The 23544-nt window shown below is 34.5% G+C and overlaps 2 protein-coding genes across 8 annotated transcripts in view; one reads left to right on the plus strand and one right to left on the minus strand.

Moving 5' to 3' along the window:
* The first annotated feature begins 15 nt into the window (after positions 1 to 15).
* Positions 16 to 10110, plus strand: LOC136834955 (zinc finger protein 8-like). Of its 6 annotated transcripts, none has more exons than XM_067097847.1 (5): positions 16 to 378; positions 5367 to 5458; positions 6544 to 7078; positions 7460 to 7559; positions 8363 to 10110. In XM_067097847.1, the coding sequence occupies exons 1-5, from the start codon at positions 281 to 283 to the stop codon at positions 9479 to 9481; spliced, it is 1944 nt and encodes a 647-aa protein (XP_066953948.1). In that variant the 5' UTR covers positions 16 to 280; the 3' UTR covers positions 9482 to 10110. The 6 variants fall into 6 exon arrangements, with proteins under 6 accessions (XP_066953948.1, XP_066953952.1, XP_066953947.1 ...); XM_067097846.1 differs by having other exon boundaries at positions 68 to 378; positions 7442 to 7559; XM_067097850.1 differs by lacking the exon at positions 16 to 378 and adding an exon at positions 645 to 1038.
* Positions 10111 to 20040: 9930 nt separating this feature from the next.
* The window catches only part of LOC136834958 (zinc finger protein 596-like), a 30387-nt gene continuing 26883 nt past the window's right edge, over positions 20041 to 23544 (minus strand). For both annotated transcript variants that reach the window (XM_067097854.1, XM_067097855.1), the window contains exon 19: positions 20041 to 20899. In XM_067097854.1, the coding sequence (XP_066953955.1) occupies positions 20720 to 20899 (180 nt within the window). In that variant the 3' untranslated portion in view covers positions 20041 to 20719. The remainder of the gene's footprint in view (positions 20900 to 23544) is intronic.

The following is a 23544-nucleotide window of genomic DNA, read 5'->3' on the forward strand; positions in this document are numbered from 1 at the left end:
TATAAAAATACCGTCATATAATTGATCGTGGGCAAAGTGTGCGCTGATTGGCTGCCCCACTAGACGTGGGTGGGGCTTAGCCTCTCACAACAAATGATGTCATAAAATCCATAGGGTAAAAATAAAAAGGCAAAAAAAGTAGAAAAAAAGAATAAAAATCTGCTGCCTTGATGAAGCGAATTGCAAGCAGATATTGAAGGAATACAGGCTAGGGTAGAGTGATAAATAGGCTGGATGTGTGTTGTGGGAGGGGCCCTTGTGAGTCTGTGCGAGTTTTTCTATGATTTTTTCACATGTCTGGAGACGCCAAGTACATCAGTCTCTACTACAGCCTTGTTCACCAGGGAGCCTCGGATTTCTACAAGGAGATCATCAAAGGTATGCCTTAAATCGTGTTCTAAAGTTCAAATTCTGTAGCATTCGCTCACGAGCTATCGGCTGGTGAACAACTTTTAGCGGGAGATGTTCAGACTCCGGAGATTTCCCCTACGAAAGATGAGAAGCCCCTTGTGCCGGGAAGCTTTCTAATGCCTCCATGATTTTCTCATCTGCGACCTTTGTTTATGTCCCCGTATGCCCTCGTTCCATCTATATATCGTTCTGCTACTGCATCCTTCTCCCATTTCAAGTACACGCTCGTCAACGGCTAACCATTACCGATGTGGCTTGGGTCTAAGGGGATATCTGCCGAGAAACTTCATGGAATGGAATTTATTGATTAAAGAGGGAAGGCATGAGTTTTTTGTGCATTTAACCTCAGGGCATTACCAGCCCAACCCTCCTCCTTCAACTCTTAACACACTTCTCAACCTGGCTAGACCAAGCTACCAACCTATGTCAACTTGGACGACATATCACTCGCTTCCCTCGTAATCCTTTTGTTCACGTCGGTATTTTTTATGTCGCCCTTCTGGCTGGCAGACAAAGATTGCCTCTGCCCTGTGTTCCTAAGAGGGCGAAGATCTGCAGTAGCCCAAATTCATTTGGTGCCCATCACTCATGGGTATTGGTAGCCTGGTCAGGTAGACTTTGTGCAAGGTGAGACATTGCCTGCCTGGTTCTGTTAGGGTAATTATATTTGAACCTCTTTCAGTGTCGTTGTGTTTGTATGTGTGTTCACATGTCTGTATGTGTGTGTGTGTGTATATAATACTTATAGGCTACTCGTTTTTATTAATAGATATAGCAAACATTGAATGGTATAGGCTATATATATATATATATATATATATATATATATATAAATATTATATATATATATATATATATATATATATATATATATATATATATATATATATATATATATATAATTAAAATTGTAAGTTTGGGAAATTCCTTTGATTTTTTTTAATATAAACACATGAGAATATAGCCTACCTCGTAGGCTATGGCTTTTCATATGAAATCATAATTTCTATGTTAAGTATATTAGGTATAGCCATATAATGGCAAAAACTTGAATATGTTTAGAAATTTGAATTGCTTGGTACCAGATTTCAAAATTTTTCCAAAGGACTTGCTGTTCTCATTTATAATTTATTTACTAATATATATATATATATATATATATATATATATATATATATATATATATATATATATATATATATATATAGATATGTGTGTATATATATATACACATATATAGTCATATGCTATCTTATTGTATATGCATATTTTGAATGTACGAAATAAATTTCTGGATGATGTTCTATACTTCGTAAGGGTTTCCAATACCCATTTTATTGCAAAGTATAGAGTACAATACAGTACTTAATTTTTGTAGAATACTGTAGTTTAAAAAATTTCATCAGCTTCAAGTAAATATTCTAATTTGCACTTGAATATAATTTTATTTAACTCCTCATAAGTAATGATTTTGTTACATTTATTGGTTTTTTCATATTTTCCATGTATTATATGTGTATTGCATGGTTTCTTTAATTTACTGGGATTTTTCTCAAAAAAGAAATGATTTATTGTAAGTATATTTTAGGCTGACAGCAGTCTAAAAATCCCATAGCTCATGTTTTGCAGGCTGATTTTTATTTTTTACTCAAGTCCATGTGTATGTATTTTTTTTGGTCGGTTTGAGTTTTATGTCTGACGCAGTCGATAATCAAGCCAACTGACGATTTAACACTGCTTACGTAGAAACAAATCTTACCCAAGGGTTAATGCTTGCAGTATGCCTTGTAAGGAACTTTTTTAGGCAGTAACATACACTACCTATTTGTAAGTCTTAAATTTTTGTTTACCTTCTTATTTTTTAAGCATTTTTATAACATTAATATTCCTAGTTTTTGCTTGCAGTTTTTTGTCATATTTTAATACCATATTGTATTGCACTGATCATATTTTCTTTAGAATTTCCCTGTTCTTAATCTCTGTTTTCCTCTGTCATGCTTGATTTGTGTTAATTTATTGAAGGTTATCTAACATAAAACCAGTAGTCATCGATGCCTGACTCTAGTCATATGTACAGTAGGCTATACTAGGAGAAAAATATTACCATGAGTAATATATCACATTTTAGTTTAGAGCATGATGCCTAGGTAAAAATATATATATCTATATTACATAATTGCACTTATGTAGCTCATCACATCACATTTTGCAAACGTCTGGATGCATTATACAGTACAAGATCTTGCCTCACTTGGTGATTCCTCAGTCTTGGAGCTCTTTCACAACTTTATTTTTATACAGGCAGATCTCTGTACATGGTAGAACTTAGTTTTGTAGTGTTTCTTTTACCCAAGTTGGGTATCCTACAATGACAGTACCAATTCCTCTCATAAATTTTTCACCTGCTATCTCAGGTCTGTCACTTTTTAAGTTCTTTTTGGATATTCCTTGTTGACTTCATTTTGTGAAAATGGTTGAAGAAGTGAACGCTTCAGAAAAACCATGCTTCTGTTGGAAAGTATAATTTTATTAGTATGCTTCAGTCACAAAGTAAGTTACTGTGGCACACATTCAGTGTTTGATGTCTTCATGGAGACAGTCATCTTTATTTTGTGACGTGTGTAGGGTAAGGCCAAAGGTTCAGGCATATGCTCAAGCTGTGAGGTACTTATGCATAGTGTGCCAAAAGATACAGGAATGGGACCATTCCTGCCATAATTCAAAGTTTTCTCACATGGCTCTTGAAAGCATATTATGGTAAAGCTTCTTTAGTAAAAAATGTAATCACAGGACACATGGGGCAGCTACAACATTAGTGAGAGAAAAGTTGATCCTCAACTAAAGTGTCAGTGCAGCTTAGCTGTGGTCAGCGCTCGTATTTCTTATACTTAATATCTGTTTAGATATAATGATATAAAAATAAAGCAGATTTAGATATGAAAACTACCCTTTCACCAAAACATAGCCTGTGAGAGTGCTCCAATATTCAAGATGTGGACCTAGTCTCTTGACGTAAGTACAACGCTGCCAGGTAGCCTTGCAAGATCAGGCCTAAATGAGAGAAAAGGTACATATGTTAACCTTGGAGGAAATTTGAGTATCATTGTACACTGTATAGCTCATGTTCTTACAATCTGCTCTGCTCATCTGTGAACATAAAATGCCTGTTAGAAATATGGAAGTTGAAAATTATGTTGCATCAGCTGTTTCTGGTAAGCTTTGCAAATGACTGAGAATATTAGAATGGTTTCTATATCTTTGTGTTAAAATCATTTTCAGATGTTAAATGGGTTTCATTTTGTCAAGGTGTTGTTCAAGAAGCTCTCTTAGATTAGAGATTGCGTACAAAGCTACCCTTCGTGGAACTTGCACAAGTTTGTTTTATTTTCATTTATTTACTTATGTATATCATCTTTCATCATTCCAGTTCAATCTGTATTAAGTTTTGTCCCCATCCTACTTATCTTTTCTATTTGTCATTCTTTTACAAAGAATTATTTTTCTTTGCACTGTTCTAATTTCAAGATTGTCTAATATCTTATGCAGTGTAAACTGTAAACAATTTTAAAATTTTGGTTTTTAAAGTTATAAAATTCATATGATATAGTGAAGACCTGTTGATAAAGATTTTTTCTCTTTTAATAGGGAAATTTATAAATCTGCTTCAGACTTACAACATTATTTTCTTTAATGAAATACAACTGTTGCAGTCAGTGTCATCAAGATTTGAGATGATACAGTCTTTGTTGCAGACCTAAGGGTTTACTTTAGTTTTCACAATTGCCCTATGTATTGGATACATATTAATGTTTGGGGATCAGAGCATGCAAATGAAAAATCCCTGTACATTAGCATGACACTCTTCTAAGGACAGTTAATTTTTCTTTTCCAGCTAGTTTTATTCACCATATCACCCCTAATAATTTATTGTTTTCAGTTTGAAACGACTAGTTAACATTAATTTCAAAGCTTATCTGTTTCCATTTTGAAATTAGTCCAGTATAAGTTCAGTGACAGGAGCATTACAATAGGTTTTAATATGAATTTCATTAAGGACTCTTCAGAAGATAGCATATGTGAAAAATGTAGGAAAAATTCTCAGGCATTAGCGTATTAGCGTTTGGAATGGAATATTAATCGTATAGGCAGGAATAAACTTTTACTGTGAATAAGACATTCTCATTTTTCTGGATATGCAAATCATATGTTGATTATAAAAAAAAAAAACTTATAATTCACTAACCTTCCTTACCAGAGGGTCAGTCGTAAACTGATTTTTTAAAAAAAGATTTACTAAAACAATAATGCCATGGAGAGAATTCATGTAATATTCCCTTTCTGCATAAATCAGTAGTATATTGGAAATCTTGATGGCTCAAAGTATTCATGTTTTCTCTATTAATTGCCATGTTTCTCTGCATAATTGAACATAAATACATAGTTTGTTTTCTGTAGGTGCAATTTTGAAAATTTATTTAGTTCTGTACTTATTTTTTAAATATGCTAATTTTCTCATACAGTAATTGTGGTTATGAAGCACAGTTATTAAATTGGGGAAAGGTGCATAAGACAAAGTTTAATGTTACAAGGGGCAAGCCAGTCTGAGTCATAGTGTAATAAATTCTCCAAAGAAAAATAGCTAAGAATAAACTTGCTTACTTTATAGTAATAGGTAAGATAATTCTATTTTTGAAATTAAAAGTTCAAGTTATTTAGTAGCAATAGTTATTAGTGTAAAATAGCCAGTTGGCTCTCTTGAGCATGTGTTGAAGTAGGGTTTCTGAAATTATTCCATTTTATTGTAGTAATAATCAAGTAATTTGCTATTGTCTAGTCATAGAGTACTGGTACAACATTAGAACCTTATATTCTAAGTTTGTACATAATTGTTGTAGTTTTTTTTTTTTAGATAAGTTACAAACTTTTATTATCAAATTCATTCTTATCTGTTTCAGTATCACAATGAGTTCCAGTTGGGAAAAAAATCAAAAATACTTTGCAAAAAGTTTATTCTTAGCAAGCCACCGCTATATTTCATCTGATAAAGGTTAGAAAAATTGAATACATTAGTTGCATCCCATACTTTGCTTTATTTTATTATCCTCACTTTTTAAATTAAACTTGTCCCTATGTAGATTAAAATATCTTATACCTTGTATTGTACTATGTTTTTGTACTTTTCTTACCTTTTTTGTATGATTGGAAATTTGGGCCAAGTTACCAGTGAGATTGTTTTATTATACAGCTGGGCATAGGCATTGTTTTAGAGCTCTTGGATGTATGTATTTAAGATCAGCTCCTCTCCCTCCTTTGGCTCTTGGGATCTTATCCATGCTCCTTTAACTTACGTGATGAAGTCATGTAACAGCATACAGGTTTAGTTGACAGGTATGTAGATTTATAAAGAAAAATCATGAAAAGACACATGGGATTTGTAGGATCACTTTAAATTTGGAGTAACTACAGTCACTACATATTAGCATAGCTGAGAACACACACAAGCTCTGATTAGTTATTTTTTGTGTAGATGTAATATCTTTTTCCTTTTAGTTTTGGGATTGATGCAATATCTTTTTCCTTTGAGTTTGGGATTTTATTCATAGAATTATGTTTCAATGACCTGACAACCATAGAAGCTGACATCGAAATTGATGAAAGTGATGTTTTGAGATGGAAACGTGAGCAAGCATTACATCAAATATGCATATAGTATTGCTACTTGATGCATGTGAATTTTTACTGTTGCTGAAAGATGTTAAGACAGGCAGAAGTTTAAGAAAATAAAATTTTTAATTACTCTCTGGAAGAATACGTATGACTACCTGTAATCTTAATACAGTACAGCATATGATGCCTTTGTTACATTAACATTCATAATTTTTTGTCAGTGCAATTTTTTTATCTTATCTAGTTTTGAGAAGGGATATACGTACTATGTACATTGAGAATGTTAATGAGAAGCAAAGGAATGACAACTTTTCCCATTTTTGCCCATGTTCTTATACTGGGTAATGCTAAAAGGTTTTATTTAATGGATTTTTGGAAATATGTTGTATGCACAAACCTAAAATAGAAAAACATGAATACATACATTATTGTGTGGGTAATGCATGGATTTCTTTCTTTTTTCAGGTCCTGGTGGTAACATGAGCTACCTTCCTCCATGGGCACCAGCAACTGGAGGAGGTCCATACCCCCCTCACATGTTGCCTCCTCATCATTCTCCAACCTCATCCCAACACACCCCAACTTCACAAAATTCTCAAAACTCAGCACAACCTTCTAACTCAGCCTCTGTGTATCAGAACCTTTCCCCAGTTGTAAAAACACCCACAACTACCAGTGCTCCGACAACTCCAAGCAGTGATGCATCAAAGACAAGCCACATATCCTCCCCGACTTCTGTATCATCCCCCATCACATCAGCTTCTAATGCACAGTCTGCCTCCTCTGGATCTATTGGTCCCTCTTCATCCTCCTCGTCAACATCATCCGTGGCTCTTGGTGACCCCTATCAGCCTCAGGGCTTCCAACGATCTGAAAGTCCTCCTTTGAAACGGCCTATTTTACCAGATGCGATTAAAGGAGAGGTCCATACCCTTGACTCACCAACTGAAATGATTTTGGGAATTCCAGGACCCAGCGCTCTGGATTTTAAGGCTAGAAAGTGAGTACGCTGCAACAAGAGGACTCGATGGTTTGTTTTCTTCAGTAACAGAGTGCTGAGTATGTAATTTTCATACCTCCATCATTTGAATTTGATCTCTGGTTAAACGTACAGTCGTTATATCTTGCATATGGTGTAGTAACCCATCATACACTGGGAAAAGCACTTATTCAGATTTCTAATAATCATATTACATATTTCTTCATGTATTTAGAGTATTAAAGATCTTCATCTGAAATTAAGTGGTTGCATTGCCTGATTAACTGCATTTAAGTACAGTACTTTATTAGTGCTCAGCACTTTGAATAAAGTGAGGATAAATCTATCTCTACCAAATTTGTAGAAAAACTACAATCCTAATAGTGTGCATGAATATTTCAGGATATCTGGGAAGTACCCACCTCCTGAACAGCTTGCTGGCCCTGTTATGTATTCATATCAATCCAGGGGAAGGCCAAGGAAAAACTGGACAACAGCTACGGTATGTAAAAGTTTCAGCACCTTAACTCAGGTGTCTTTTGTTTTTCCATTTTATATCTTTATTGTTTCTGTCTGGAATATTTTTCAAGCCCAGAGGTATGGATGGTGAGCAAAAATAGTGTTTCTTTTATGCACGATATGTTGGAATTTAAGCATTTTTTTATGTTAGAGTGACTTAAATTGCATGTTTCAGAAGTGTTAAAACTCTAGTTAGAGCATCATCTTTACGCAGGTTTATAAAGCATAAATTTCCTTGTTCTGTGCAAATAGTTCTGTGGCATGGGTCATCAATATCCTTATTCTGATTACTGGACATAGTGGCCATTTCAGTTTACAAAGCTTTAATCTTAATTTGTTAGGAAAGAATTTTACAGTATCTTCATTTGCAAACACTTTTTCTTTAAAATATGCTCAAGGATGTATCTTTAGTTAATCTTCTTTTGGAAAGAGGAGATGGGATACTTCGGTTTTGTATTCATGAAATGGTTTTTAAATTTGTTTTAAAGAGTTGTTGCTGTGCTTGTGGACCATGTTTTTTGACTGATTTCAAAACTTGTATTATTCAATAGTTTAGTCTTTGTTTGAAATTTCATTTCAGGTTTATATTACAAAAGGGTTAATGCATTTTTAAAATGGCAGATTGATAATTTAAAGATTGCTATGTGTATGAACTAGGAAAATATCCTTTATCAAGAGTATGATCAGCCTTAGGAACATACAGTAACTTTCCAATAGTGATAGTTTAATGAAACAAACCTATTTAATATACTGAAATTTAATATATTACCTCCCACTTGATTACAGGGTTTACCAACAATGATCCCAATAACTCATCCTCCCATGAATCACTCTGATGATGCAGATGATGAAGAAAGCAAGCCTTTCAAGTGTAATTTGTGTGGGAAGTCATTCAAGTTGAAAGGAGGGCTTGTGCAGCATGAAAGAACGCACAGTAGTGATCGACCCTACGTGTGTCCAGACTGTGGAAAGTTATTTCGGCAACCAACTCACCTTCAGCAGCACCTTCGTATTCACACTGGAGAAAAACCTTACGAATGTGCATTTTGTGATAAAACTTTTAGACAGAGAACAATATTAAATCAGCACTTACGTATTCACACCGGAGAAAAACCGTACGCATGTATGGAATGTGGGAAACAATTCCGGCAAAAAGCCATCCTTGACCAGCACTTTAGAACACATTTGGGAGACAAGCCTTACGCATGTCCGCATCCTGAATGTAGAAAACATTTTAGAGAGATGGCAACACTTATTTCTCACATGAAGTGCCATAAAGATGTGCCTGATCCTAGAATTGTTTTACAGCAAGCCAAGCGGCTTGTTAAAGAGGAACGTGATGACCTGATTCCTAGTAATCTTAACTTGAATAGGGAACAGCATGGCGAGGGAAGTAGAGAAATAGTACAAGACATAATGGAGCAGAACAGAGGGATGGGACTTGACAGAGTAGGCCAAGACAGAAGACTGAGCATGGATAGTGTAACCCAGGAGAGAAATATGGTTCAAGACAGGGTGGGTCAAGAAAGAAATGAACAGGATCAAAGAAACAATAGGTGTGGAGGATCAGAACAAGGTAGATACCAAGGCAGCCAGGAACAGAACAGACAAAACCATCACTCTTTCCCAGGTCACAGCAGTTCAGAGGAGTCATCTGCCCAGAAGTCTCCACACAATGTGCCACAACACTCATCAGGTGATCAATCAAATGAGAGAGTTCCATCCCATTCACAGCCACAAATATCCCCGAACATGGTCCCAACTCCACAAATGGCAATGGCCAACTTAATTCCATATCCCCACTCTATTTTCCCAGCAACCTCATATATGATGCCTCCTCCAGACCCAAGACAATACAATCCACATTCGCAGGCAGGTTCATCTCACCCCCGGCCAAGCCAATAGCTGCATTTGTCATAAGTCGTACAAAAAAAAAGAAAAAGAAAAAAAATGTATGTTATGGCTTTGGTTGTACAGTACCTAATCCCAGTGGTGTAGGTAACTATTTTTTGTACATTAATGTAACCAATATTAGCGTGAAAGTAGAGCTATGCAATGAGTTAAAAAAATTGTTTAATTGCTAAGCAAATTTTGAGAAATACTTTCATTATTACTCCAAAACACAAAATTTGACAGTTGAGTCACTGTGAGTCTAATGCTAAATCAATATTATATATCTAGCTGAATGAAAATTGAAAATTTTCAAGGTTAGCAGTTCCTAAATCAAACAAATTTTTCCCAAAAAATATATAATTCATCCCAGTGAGCAAAGGTTGATCTCTAAGCATTAAATCTGTTATTGTTAGATAGGGGTGCTGTGTTAGTTTTTAGATGTAGTTTTATGATGGTATTTTATTATTTTTTTTAGCATTTATTTTCTTATAAAACTAATGTAAATTGACTGTTTAAATGCTTTTAAGAATCCCAATGTGTGTAGGTTTGTAGTCTTTCTTACATGACAGCAATTTAGAATTATTGAAAGTGCAAAAAATCATTTATCCAATGAAAAAGTATTAATATACAGTATAAGCTATTATGTTTTGTTTTACCTCCAGGTTTCTAGTAATAAGGGCTCCGTAGTACAAGCAATTATGGATAAACTGTTGCAGAAGTCATAAGGCACTCGCAACTTATGGCCAATGTATTGCAAATGTTAAGTCCAATTTACTATACAACTGACAATCTGTTTTGAATAGCTTCTGAAAAAAAACTTTTAACAGTTTTTAAACCCAAACCTTGAAGGGATAAATAGAAAGAATACCAATAACATAACCTGTACCAGACTGGAAAACAAACCTGTACCATACTGGAAAACTGAGACAGGTTCTTCTCAAATCACAAAATTGGACATCAGAAGAAATGTTCCTGGCGAATTGAACTTCTACCCCTTGTGTTTTTTTTTTTTTTTTTTCTTGATCTTGGCAAAAATATGCATTGTCACTAACAGGGAGATTATACTGTATATTGTTCGACCCTTTCATGTCTAAAGATTAGATGATTTATACAACCCATACCAAATGCACTGGTGTTAACTTTGAAAAGTGGTGCACATAGGAAGAAGTTGAAAGTGAAGCTTTTGTTGGTAGTTCTCTGTAGGTATTTCTGTCGAGAACATTGGCCAAAGACTACATGGACCCTCCATGAAATACTTTCCCCTTTACAGGGAACAAAGAGTGGACTATATAGTACTGTGCCTACCTGATGTAACTTCACATGCAGCTCATCCTGAAGATGAACAGAATGTGAACAGAAGCCAATTCCTTGCATAACCTTTTCTTATTCTATACAACTTGCACTGCAACCAGAGGTTGGGACTACTGTTACTGTTGCCTAATACAATGAGAACAGTGCATAAATTAGTGAAAAGTGTATCAGCATTTTTGTTTATATATAAACACAAACAGGTATTTGTTTTATTAATGAATTACCTCCTCAAATTATAATATCTGTGCAAATATCTGCTTCAAAATAAAAAATACTGGCTGAAAACGTAATGCCATATACAAGTTCAGTTAGCCCTTGACTTAGGCATGGGTTTGGTTCCAAGAGGATTTCCATACAAGTTGGATATAGTGTAGAATAAAATTCCTCACATGAAGTTGTATACATATTTATACATACCCTCAGCAAATCCTCTTGTATAAAGTACTGTATAAATCATCTCTTTAATACTTGTAATACCTGAAACAATGTCAGTGCTATGTAGATACTACAGTAAACTCTCATTAAAGGGTACTTTACAAAAAAAGTGTACACTTTCAGTACTGAAGCAACAAAGTAATATTTTTATATATTTAAGATATTTTTGTTTAATCACCAGAAAGGAACTTTTAATCTAAGAATGACTGCAACTACAGAACAAATATAAATGCTAAACCAAAAAATATAATTGAATTTGCTAGTGCCTGCAATTGTTTTTTATGAATTTTATGAAACTAGCATTATGGATAGACAAACAGACAAGACACCATTCACCTTTTGAGTGAACCTTGAAGACTAGGTAATGAGAATATGAAAAATTTACCCTTAAATGCTTAATACCAATAACCAAATTTTTGTATGCACAGTACGACATATTTGGTGTCCACACTTTGTCCTATGCATAAAAAGCTTTCTTTATAATTTGTAAAGTTTTACATCAAATAAGAAAGGTGAGTATATAAAATTGTATATTTTCGCACACATTTTTTAACCTACAATTACAATTTTAGAAAACCTCACTTTAAAATCATAAGCTAAAAAAAATTAAATTTCCTCAGTTATGAACTCCATATTTTTTGCAGTATCTGATGGGAAAAAAAAGTGTCCAATCTTCTTATTCTATTATAGTCCTTCACAACAAACAAACCATTCACTGTTTGAGAACTTGAAAGATATATTGAACATGGGGAAGATTACCTTTAAATACTAAACATGAATGAAAAAAATGTCAAAAAGTGCAAATCTGATAGTTTTTAGTTTACCCTATGTTTAACCAAATTTAGACAGCTCAAGTATCCTGAATGGCATGCCCTACAGAGTTGTTCCAAAACTTTGGAGTTAATTTTTCTTCCCTACAAAAAGGAAGAGCAGTATTAGAATAACATATCAAGTTCAGTAGTTTATGTCACCTTACCCCAGTGGATTTTGGTGGTGAAGACTGCACAATCTTGGAAAAGTTTATAATACACAGAGGCATAACAGAGCAATCCCATTTGGCCAGCCTGCTCCCTTACAGAGTTGCTTCCTAAGTCTATTTAGCTGGTGTCCCTTTCATATCTTAATTCTTTACTTGGTAATAATGTAATTGAAGCAAATAAATTAGTAATTCTAAAATAAGAAACCTTACATAACTGGTGATTAATTAATATACAGTATTTATAAATTTTGGAATGATGTTTCAGTACATGTGATCTTTATTTCCTACATGTTACCATGGTTTCATTTGGATTAATGAATATATCTTTTATTTCAATAATTCAGTTTGGAAACATTAACTATTTGCAGGTTAGCTATTTCATTTTGTCTGGAATGACATAATGAATTGCTTTTCTCTCCACAATAACTATTGTGTTTAAACTTTTTTTTTTTTTTATGTTTACCTTACATATTGAAGGGGACAGATTTGTTTCTTCACATATATTATTTTTACAACTGAGAACATTATTAAAAACAAAAAACTTTCATGCTAGTTATAAAGAAAGATATTTCGTATTCTCTCCTTGTTTGTGTGATAAGCACTCAAGGCAACTTGGGAATTCTTTGAAACATGGAGTTATGTGCAAAGCAACTCTGACAGCAATTGTCATCACTATTCCAGTCTTGGTTCACTTTATTTCACATATCCAATACTGTAAAGTGTTGTCACTGCCATCAACATAACCAATTCGACAAACTGTGTTGATTACTTTCCTCTATATTAGCTATACAGTATTAGCTTTCAAATCTTTATAAAAATGATACAGTAATTTAAATCATCACTGTCTCCCTCATCTCATGAAGAAAAGGGCAACTGTCCTCTACTGAGGATGAAGATGTAACCTGGGAGGGTGCAAAAACAGCTGGTGTCTTTTGGCAATTACAGCTAAAGGTGTACTGATCCAAGGTAATGTATTTTCATAAGAAATCTTGGGCATGGGTACAGTAACAGCATAAAGGCCTTATAAAGCGCGTACGATTCAATATGAAAGTGGAAAGGCCCACTGCATACGTGCATGAATAGTCTATGAAAGCAACTGTAATATATATAAGTGAATAATCTAAATTAGGTTAATACAAGCAAAAGTGATATACATTACTTTATGAAATTACATAAAATTTCATATTTTCAAGCTTCCTCATTATTTAACCCAAAATCACACATTACAGCATTTTTAAAAGTTAAAGCTTGTAGCAAGCCCCAACAATGGCATTTAGCCACCTTTTTTCTCTTAAATTCTTACAAGTGTTGTAAGTGCAACGGTAACAATGACAAGATAATAATAATGCTTTATTATACTACGCTGGAATTTTTTCTTTTTCATATTTTTACATTTATGTTCTGAGTGTGCAGAAAATTCAAATTGTGCATTCTGGAGCTTTTATTTTTTTATATTTCCCAGTTGCATGTATTCAAATTGCTGAAGTAAATTCTACATGATTCTATGGCCAACTGTGTACTGTGCATGGATAAATTGAGGAAGCCAACTAGCTGTAATTAATAGTCACTGAGTAAGTACCTTGTTTATTTGGACCATTGTTAAACTGTAAATGAATCTCTGGTTCTACAATATGAGAAATTTTGGTTACATAGGTAGTTCAACCAGACCACTGGTTAGTCTGTAAATGAACAATAACAACAACCAGGTCTTCCAAACATTACTATACAACATAGCAACAGTGGTTTAAGTGTGCAGTTTGACCATGGTCCAATTAGGTAATATACTTTTTGATGACCACAGGTTATAGCCACTTGACTTTCCACATTACATACTTGTATTCATAAACATAAAGGACATCATGCTAAAGCATTCCAATTGGCAAACTGAAAACTCACTCATTTTATACAGCTGAGTGTAGAGTTTACTTCTCTGCTAAGGCCGCCCTATATTTCATGGTTATCTTAAATCCCTCAATGCTTCAATTACTTATAAGCCACAAGAGTGATTTATGGGAAAAATCCTACAAAATAAAAAAATGAAAAACTAAATACTTAAAATTATAAAAACTAAAATATAGTACAGTTACTCATTTTCCTTACCTTAAAATTGATGGTAACTGGAGATACATTTCCTTGTAAGGTACTGTGACAAATCAGTTATTCAATACTGTATCATTGTACAGTACCAATCTGTGGTTTGCCACAATGTAATGCCTTAAATCTGGCAATTTCCCCAGTCATTGCTGTAAATGCCAACATCAGGATACAGCTTCAAAAGATGACTGCTTCTGAAGGCTCTTGAGATCCATAAACTGTGCTAAATTTTAAATTTTAGGAAATCCATGTACATCTTATTCAGTGCCAGTATTATACCTGAATTAACAATAAGTTTACTACCAGGAAAGGTAGCAAAAGGAAAGCCTTATTACATGACAAAAAGAGAAGTTGCCACACATAAGAATAATGACCCAAGCAAAAAGAGATATTGCCACTCACAAGAATAATGACCCCAGCAAAAGTGAGTGCATTACTGCACAGTGCTCTGGATAACTTGAACATAATAATGATACTGTAATAATAATAACAACAATAATAATACAGTAATATGTTTTGTTAAAAAGAATGGCAGCATCAGTGGAACTGATTTTATATAAGGTCTTTTCAGTTCTTCTTCTTTTCTTTTCTTCAGGGCTGATATTTTCTAAGAGGTGGTTGATGTACAGCCTGGATAAGGAAGGTAATTGTTCTGAAAAAGTGACTTTTACAGTATTGTTTCATATAAGAAGTTAAATATGGCATTTGATAGCCACAGAGTTTAAAGTTTTAGTATGTAAGACTTCGTCATATTTCTTGAGTGGTAGAGAGTTTTCTTCATGGTTTCTAAGGGCATAGCGGATATCCAATGTTTCCACCCGTATTGTTGGTTCATTCTCAAGGAAGGGTGGGTTTGTTCAGTAGTCAATGGGGTTGAGGGCCGAATTTTGATTGGCTGGCTAGGAGATTAGTGCCCTGAGTGAAGCCGTCTTCCAGACGTTGATGGTTGCATCTGTCTCCACATGTGGACGCTGTAGCCTAGGTGGGTAGTACTGGAAAGGTCGCTCACAGCAGATGGCAGCGTCACCTGATTGGTCCGTTTGTTCAGCTCAGGAGTACCGATGGTGGCCCATAGAACATCACCTGCTGGCACTCCTGAGCTGAACGAATGGACCAACCAGTTGATGCCTCCATCTGCTGTGAGTGGCCTTCCAAATACTACCCACCCAGACTGCAGTGTCCGCATGTGGCAATGGGTGCAACCATCAACGTCTTGCAGACGGCTTTGCTCGGGGCACTGATCTCCTAGCCAGCCAATCAAAATTCAGTGCCCAACTCCACCAACTAACCGGGACCCTATAAATACTGACTGACGACCCCATTTCAACCAGGACAAACCCACCCTTCCTTGAGAACGAACCGACAATATGGTTGAAAGCATTGGATATCCGCTATGCCCTCATGAAGAAGGCTCTACCACTCAAGAATTGTGACAGAGTCTTAGATACTAAAACTTGAATTTTTTTCAAAACAATTATCTTCCCTATCCAGACTACGTACATTGGCCAGCTCTTAGCAAATATCAGTCCTGAAGAAAAGAAAATAATAATAATTAAGAAAACCTTATATAAAACCAATTCCACTGATGCTGCCATTCTTTTTAACCAGACATGCTTGAAAGAGGGTCTTCTCCATTCAAATAATAATAATAATAATAATAATAATAATAATAATAATAATAATAATAATAATATAATGATAATAATTTAGGAGAAACTCTTTTAGGGCAGTGTTATCAAAACGACTGCTTTTTTCAATGGCATTTAGCTTGTAGAGAATCTTTATTCTCATTATATTCTTTTTGTCTGCAGGTAGATGGTACAATAAATTTCCAAAGGTCATGGAAAGATGTTCTGCTTTCGTTGTTTATTTTACTCCTGCACTTTGACACACACGCTGGTGGTCATCTAATGAGAGAATGCATGAAATTAAAAAAAGTAGACAGGTATTTATAGCAGGAAGGCTATAAATATGTCTAACTTTTAATTTCATACATGTATTTCCTAATGAACACCATATTCTTTAGAAGCTTGAATTTCAAGTTAATGGCCCCTGTGGGCTTGTTCTATACGAATAAGGTTCATTTTCTGAATAAAATAATAAAATTCTCCCATTAGATGACCACCTGTGCGTACATCAGAGCACAAGAGTAAAATACACGACGAAAGAAGAATATCTTTCCACAGTCTTTGGAAATTTATTATACCATCTACCTGCAGACCAGATGAATATAATGAAAAGAACAGGGAAAACTCTCTACAAAATAAATGCCCTTTGAAACACCAATTGTTTTTGATAATAATAATAAGAAAAAGACTATCTTTAATACAGGTTTTGTTAAACAAAATGGCAGTTTCAACAGCATTTCTTTTATATAGTAAACGCTCAATTCGTCTTATCAATTGCTTTTCTTGCGCTGGAATGGTTGCAAGCAATTGACCGATATTCATTTCCTACACATCACTAAACCACTGGAAATAAATATCGGTCAATTGCTTGCAACCATTCCAACCAAGACGAATTGAGTGTTTATGCAAGAAAAGACCACTGAGCTGATTAGACAGCTCTCCTACTGGCCCGTTTAGACTTATTTTACGTGGCTAAAATACTATAAAAATAAATGCTGTTGGAACTGCCATTTTGTTTAACAAAACCAATAATAATAATAATAATAATAATAATAATAATAATAATATAATAATAAGCTGGATAACCACGTGTTCTGAGGGGTGAATGTTTCTTGGATTCTATAAATGTACAGTAACAAGTGTATGGTAAACCCTATCACAGAGTAATTTTCAAATTTATAACACATGCCAGTGAAAGATGGTTAACAAATCCAGAAACTAATCTATTATCCTGTGCAGAATATAAAATAATGTACTGTACAATACATAACACCATCCCAGAGTCCCATTTCTAAACATTGATGGGGCTTGTGCAAATGATGTTTTTAAGTGAGATGACAATTGGAGCATGGTAAGGTTCAACAGCTACATGGGATGTGATCAAATGGAACTGACAAAAAGTTTATTGCAAAGCAGCCAGGGGACAATAAGATACTGTACAGTAAAGATCCTAATTGTTCATTGTTCCAGAGACTGCATTTTACATGTGCCTTTTTAAGTCCTAGAAAATTATGTAAGGCTAAAGGAAATACATGAAAAGTAATACTGAACGTGATCCATAGAAGAGGAAATATACTTGATAATTTCAAGGTAACAGGAATAATACCAGATACAGTTCAAGGATTAATAAAATTTAAGAGAATACTCAAATTTCAATGAAAATCAAAGTAGTCGGGGATGGTAAAATACAGATGACATCAGGGAAATAAGCATGAGTTAGGAAGACCAAAGACCAGTAAAATACGAGTGAGTGTAGCGAATCCTTGTCGCAAGAAGCACATATAACTAAACAAGCTACTGGTAATTTAAAAAGTCTGTCCAAAAGCAGTAATGGTCTGGTAGTTAGGCTTACATACATGTACAATTTATATTTGTGATGAACATATATTATCAATAATTACTCTGGAGCAAGGCATAACATATACACAAACAATTTCCCTAATTTAATGAGTTCATAGTTTTTACAAAGTATATATTACATCAAAATATTACAATATCAGCATTTTTGCCATTGGAAAATCCACTCAAATATCTAATGAACAAATGCAAATTAACTGTCATTCATCAGGAATACAAAATATACAACATATTTATAATGCAACTGAATATGAAGAAACTACAGTATGATTAAAGGGAAAACTAGAAGTCTGAACTGGAGAACAGCTCAATAATCATCAACATAAGAATATCAACTTAGTATTTAGGCAGAACCAATATTAAAACTGAAGTGAAACATAAAAAATATTTACCGATTAGATGTGTGATTTCTGTGGAGACAGTAAATAAAAACCAATAATTCAGAAGTGATTTTGAAAACAAGGCAACACTCTTGTGTTTTACTTGATTTAACAGATATATGGTTAAGAAATTTTACCTTTACAATACAGTACTGTGCTTAAGTTTGCATCCCTCATCAATTCATTCTTGATCCACCAAAGGCTTTACTCAGCCATGGAAACATGAAAACAGGAAATAAGCTAAAGTCCCAATTTCTTCTTACAACATTACCATGTATTTTGATGGGTCAGGTAACTTACAGATATGTAAGTTACCTAATTTTCATTCTAATTAACCATCTGTGGAGAAACAACAATTAGGGGATATATTATTTTTCAGTGAATTAAATACAGTTCATTCACCTTTAATGTGGCTTCTATAACTTCTTTTGTTTATATATTACCGTTTAAAGGATTTGTTCTACATTACCACCAAAAACACATGCTTTGCACTTCCTATGATCTTACTTTTGTAATCTCATGAAATAGATGAAAACGTAGGAATGTATAAAACATACTCCAAAGGTCAAGGTCAATGTTTCATCTATATTATAATGCTGTGTTTTTTTTATCACAGCACAGCATTTTAATCATAACATTTTGTTTACATCAGGAAAAACTGATGAAAATAAATGTTGAAAATTTCCAGACTGATAAATTTTTTTAATAATATGGCAAATAATGCTGAAGTTTGAGATATAAGCCCCATTCAAGGAGTAATGTGCCTCATATTTAGCCTCAACCTCATATCCCCCAAACTAAAAACTTCAAGTTTAGTGAGTTAACAATTAATTTTTTCAAATGCACACTGTATACTGTAACATCTTTTTATATTTATTGATTAAACAAGGGAAAATTTTTTTATTTACATATTAAATTATACAGATGTTACACGTCTCTCTTGGTCACTCTAATGGATGCCCTTCTTGGAACTGCTAATCTATAGCAATTATAATGTGCTGGATACTGATCTTCAGAAGGGTAATATAGATAATGAGAGATGAGCATATAAATTTGTGTTACCTTATTACTCTTACCAAGAGCAGGATTTTTTTTTTTTGTGCAATATACCAGAGAGCGTGGAGCAAACACCTTGAAAGTCCCAAGATGAGGCAAGAAATTATTCCAGCAATACATTTAATAACAGTGGCAATATACTTTGGTGTCATAAGTATTAATTGCTTAAAGTTAGAACTATAGCATGTAAAAGAACATTTGGGAACTTAGGAACCATATTACCAGACTACAAAAATTATGAGTGATCCTGTTTTTCACTGGAAATTTTTTGCTTATGCCTATTCATATTACAGTAGAGTAATTCAATACACTACAAGAATATTAATATTGGTAAGCTAATTCAATACATTACAATAATGTTAATATTGGTAAGCTAAAGAAATGTATTCCATCTATGGAATGGGTCTTTCTAGCTATGCAGTGTTACTTGTCTGCTTATGTGTCCTTTTTGTGTCAAATGCTTATCTACTGCTGTATCGATTTTTTGCGTTAAATGCTCACAGAAACTGCCATTAGTACAATGGGGGGGAGGGAATACAAAAATTGCTTGGCCATAATCTAACCTCAAATTACCTGTTTTATAGGTGAATGAACTGTACATACAATGCTTCGAATCGACCTATTAACAATATCATTTGAGCTGCTAAGGTAAATGCTTTATCATAGTAAGCTACCTCTATAGTGATAGCATGGTAATTTAACCATCATCAATGACTGAATTGTTTGCACTTAGTAAAGTTGATGGACCATGGAACAGTTTGATTTTTTATTTTTAATGCATGTGGTTTTTTTTTTTTACATTCAATAATGTAGAACCATACTGGTAACAGATTTTAGCGAGAAATTATTATCCTGTTGTTTAATCAGACCACTGGTTTGAAATCAAAACTGTAAACAGTACAGGGTGGCACAGTCAACGAATCAACCTACTGGTATTCTGTGTAGGGTTCTGGTGTTGCCAAGTTTACATACTGTCTAATACAACAATCCAAGGTTTGGGAAGATTTTGGATGATTCAGTTATACTGTATGCCAAAATATATAGTGGCTTCTTCAAGTATCCAATCACACAGCTTACATAGGAACTGACACCTTATTTTTAATAATAAATTTCAGAAGACAATATTTACATCAAATAAGATCTTCAAGTAAAAAAGAAAATTCAGAGTAACATTTGCTCTCTGTTGCAAAAGATAACGCGAGATGAATGATTAAAACATGAATTTTACGAATACTTCTAAAAATATTCCTGAGTGACAAATAAATAAATTATGGAAGACCATAATACAAATGGATAGAAATGATCAATGGCTGAAAATTACAATGACACACAATAGAGTACTTCATTCATTCACATCTGCAATACTGTATATAGTATCACTACAGTCAGGATAATTCCTAAAAAAATTATTAAATTACCCTAACCAAATAGTTTTATCACAACAAAATTTGCATTATAGAAAGGAATGGAAGGATAAGTTATTATATTGAGCAGACCAAACAGTGACTGATTAGTCACTGTGCGCTGTAACTTTCTGGTGTTGAGATATGACTGCCGATTCAAGCGCTCTGTGTACATAAAGGGATGGATCTTCTCCTTCAGGGATGACTAAGCTGAGAGGCTGTCCATCTTTCAAGGCTATTTCTAGTGCACTGCTCCCCAAGGCACCAACATCTGGGTTACTTTCAGACTGAAAGATATGTAACATCCCTTACTTAATGTTTTTTCATATAGGAACACTTAATTTTCTAACACAAAATTGTTTGTATCTATAAATGACAAAACATATTCAAAGAATATACTCTCATGATTTCAATATCATTAAGAAAACAATTTCAAGGCTTAAACATCTTACCAGTTCTAGATCCTTTAGAACATAATTGTCACACATGTTACTAACATTATGAGCAATATGTTATAAATGGAGCATTGTTTAACAGGATTAAAAAAATAAAGCTCTAACATGGATTATCATTAAATCTGTCAGTCACCCCAAGTATTATCACTCACATACACTCCACACTTGTGGTCTCTCAATATCCCAGACACTGCAGTCTTTTGTCTAACAGACAGGAGAGAGTTGGTAGAAGTACTGCATATGCACCACCTGGTTTCTCAGGTTCACAATAGGTCACTACCTCACTTTTCATGTTTCTGCAGTGTTGTTAAGAGCTCAGAAGAATTCCCAGGTTGTTCTCCTTTACTACAGAATTGGCTTGAATACATGAATGTAACATGTATCTGGTGTTCCTTGGGGTAGTGTTTTTGGCTCACTGATCATGTACAAACAGTATGTGGTTTGACCTTGAAAATAAGCTTCTTATACAAGTAATGCTACTCTATTTCATCATTCCTACTTTCTGAGCACAGTACAGCAATGTTGCTGAATCTCTTAATGATTTTGCTAAAACTAATGCAGCAGTATGGATAAGACTTGAGAAATGATGGAAACATTCTATCTTTATTTCAGCATTTTGCCTAGTCTCTTCCATGGGCTACTCTTAAACCTCCAGTTTGGAGGTTTACTAGGTCTTCTTATAAAGCTCTGTTAGACACCTTCCTGGATTTGACCTCCAGGACTGTGTTCCCAGGCAATGTCTCATTCTAATTGTTAATTATTGGTGGGTCTTTTGTTTGCCCTGGATTCTATGGTCAAGACTCACCCTTCTAGTAAAAGCCCTGCCCTCCTATTCTCCTGAAGATACAGTAGTCTTTTGTGCCCTATGAGAATCCTGAGTTGTACTTAAAATACATAGAATTCTTCCAGCCTTCTCCTTCTCATATGTCTCTTCATGAGTTGGCAGAATCATCCAGTCTCAAAGAACTCTTTATTTTCTGTTGGTATCAGCAGGTTATTTCCCAGCTTATTTAGACATTTCACACGAGCACCTCGAAGCCCATGGTTCAAATGCTTTCCTCCTCCTTCCCCTCCTCCTCCCTGGTTTAGTATATCCTGGAATTGTCTGCCATCCTCAAAGCATGCTTGTTTTTGCAAGAATACTTTTTTTTGGCTCTTACTTATGAGATATGACCCATAAATCTTTAGATGTTTATCTGTTGGGACCTATCATCATGGCAATTGATGTATACTACAGGTTGGGAGAGATCCCAGTCATTCATCCTCATCCTTTTTATGATTTAATCCATCAACATTATGACACACCAAAGCATGGGTTTCCTAGGGTACCTGGCTTAACACATCATGTGCTGGGTGAGTGTACTATCTTGGGTTATGTCTTTCATAGCAAATCCATAACTTCAGAGGCTTCCATGATTTTGGAAGTTATAAAGTAACCCTTAATCATTCTTTTGCACCTCCCCTACCCATACTTTGCCCTTTATTGCATATTTCTCAGTGCAACTGAGTATACTGTATCTACTAAACTGCGCTAAACAGTAAAAGTGCAAATGGATGAGCTGAGCTAAGATCAACGTGTATCTGGGTGGAATTGCCAAATATACCTCTGCTAAGCTAGTTCAACTAGTCGGACACTGTACAAACATTGATTGGCTTTATGAAAATGTTTCATGATACTCAAATAGTCGAGCACTGTACAAACACTGATTAACTTTATGAAAATGTTTCATGATGCAGACTTAAAACTTCTCATCCAAGATTGACTCTCATCAATTAGAGGGGGGGCCCTACCAGTAGAGACATAATCTAGCTATTCCCCAGTTAATAATAGCTCAAAGAGATCTGCATGAATATATTCTCACCCACAGTGCCCTAAGGGTTATCAGTCTTGTCAAGATTGGACCCAATACTGAAACAAGGTTAGACATAAATAATCCCATTGCTAGACCACATTATGTACAGTACTCCAGTTCTAAAGGTGGTCTGGGATGCTGTCCAACTCACTCTTCATTAAAACTAATCTGTAGTCAATCACTAAACATTTTCCTGGCTGCAGTTGTGAGCTGTACATTTGCTGAGAGACCATTAAGATAAAACAGGAAAATAGGATGAGGAAACAACAAAGGTCCAGTCCTCATCTACATACTGTACTCTGAATTAACTTTGAGGATATGGCTGGACCTGCTAGGGTAGGAAAACTACACCATCACCCAGTTCTTTCTTGCACCAATCAAGCCCCCAGTTTCAATGACAAGCTCACCCTTTGAGGTGACTGAAGGAGGAGCCCTACAATTATTGTATCACATTTAAGGCAACTGACTTGTGTGCTTCGAATAACAGGAGACTGGAGGTCTCATATTATCCAAAGCACCCAAGTCAGTTCTCTAACTGTCAGTCTCCTGAAGGTTAGAGAAAAGGTCTTTCTTGATCCTCTTACAGTCAGTTTAGTATGTACAATATGATGGTACATATTGCAA

The sequence above is a fragment of the Macrobrachium rosenbergii genome, chromosome 54 (assembly GCF_040412425.1).
Source record: "Macrobrachium rosenbergii isolate ZJJX-2024 chromosome 54, ASM4041242v1, whole genome shotgun sequence".
NCBI lineage: Eukaryota > Metazoa > Arthropoda > Malacostraca > Decapoda > Palaemonidae > Macrobrachium > Macrobrachium rosenbergii.

What these genes read in the sequence shown, in the direction of transcription:
- LOC136834955 (XM_067097846.1), top strand. Translation starts at nt 281, where the DNA reads ATGATTTTTTCACATGTCTGGAGACGCCAAGTACATCAGTCTCTACTA. An exon ending in CTATATTTCATCTGATAAAG is followed by an intron (nt 5,459 to 6,543) that starts GTTAGAAAAATT and finishes TTCTTTTTTCAG; the next exon opens with GTCCTGGTGGTAACATGAGC. An exon ending in AAAACTGGACAACAGCTACG is followed by an intron (nt 7,560 to 8,362) that starts GTATGTAAAAGT and finishes ACTTGATTACAG; the next exon opens with GGTTTACCAACAATGATCCC.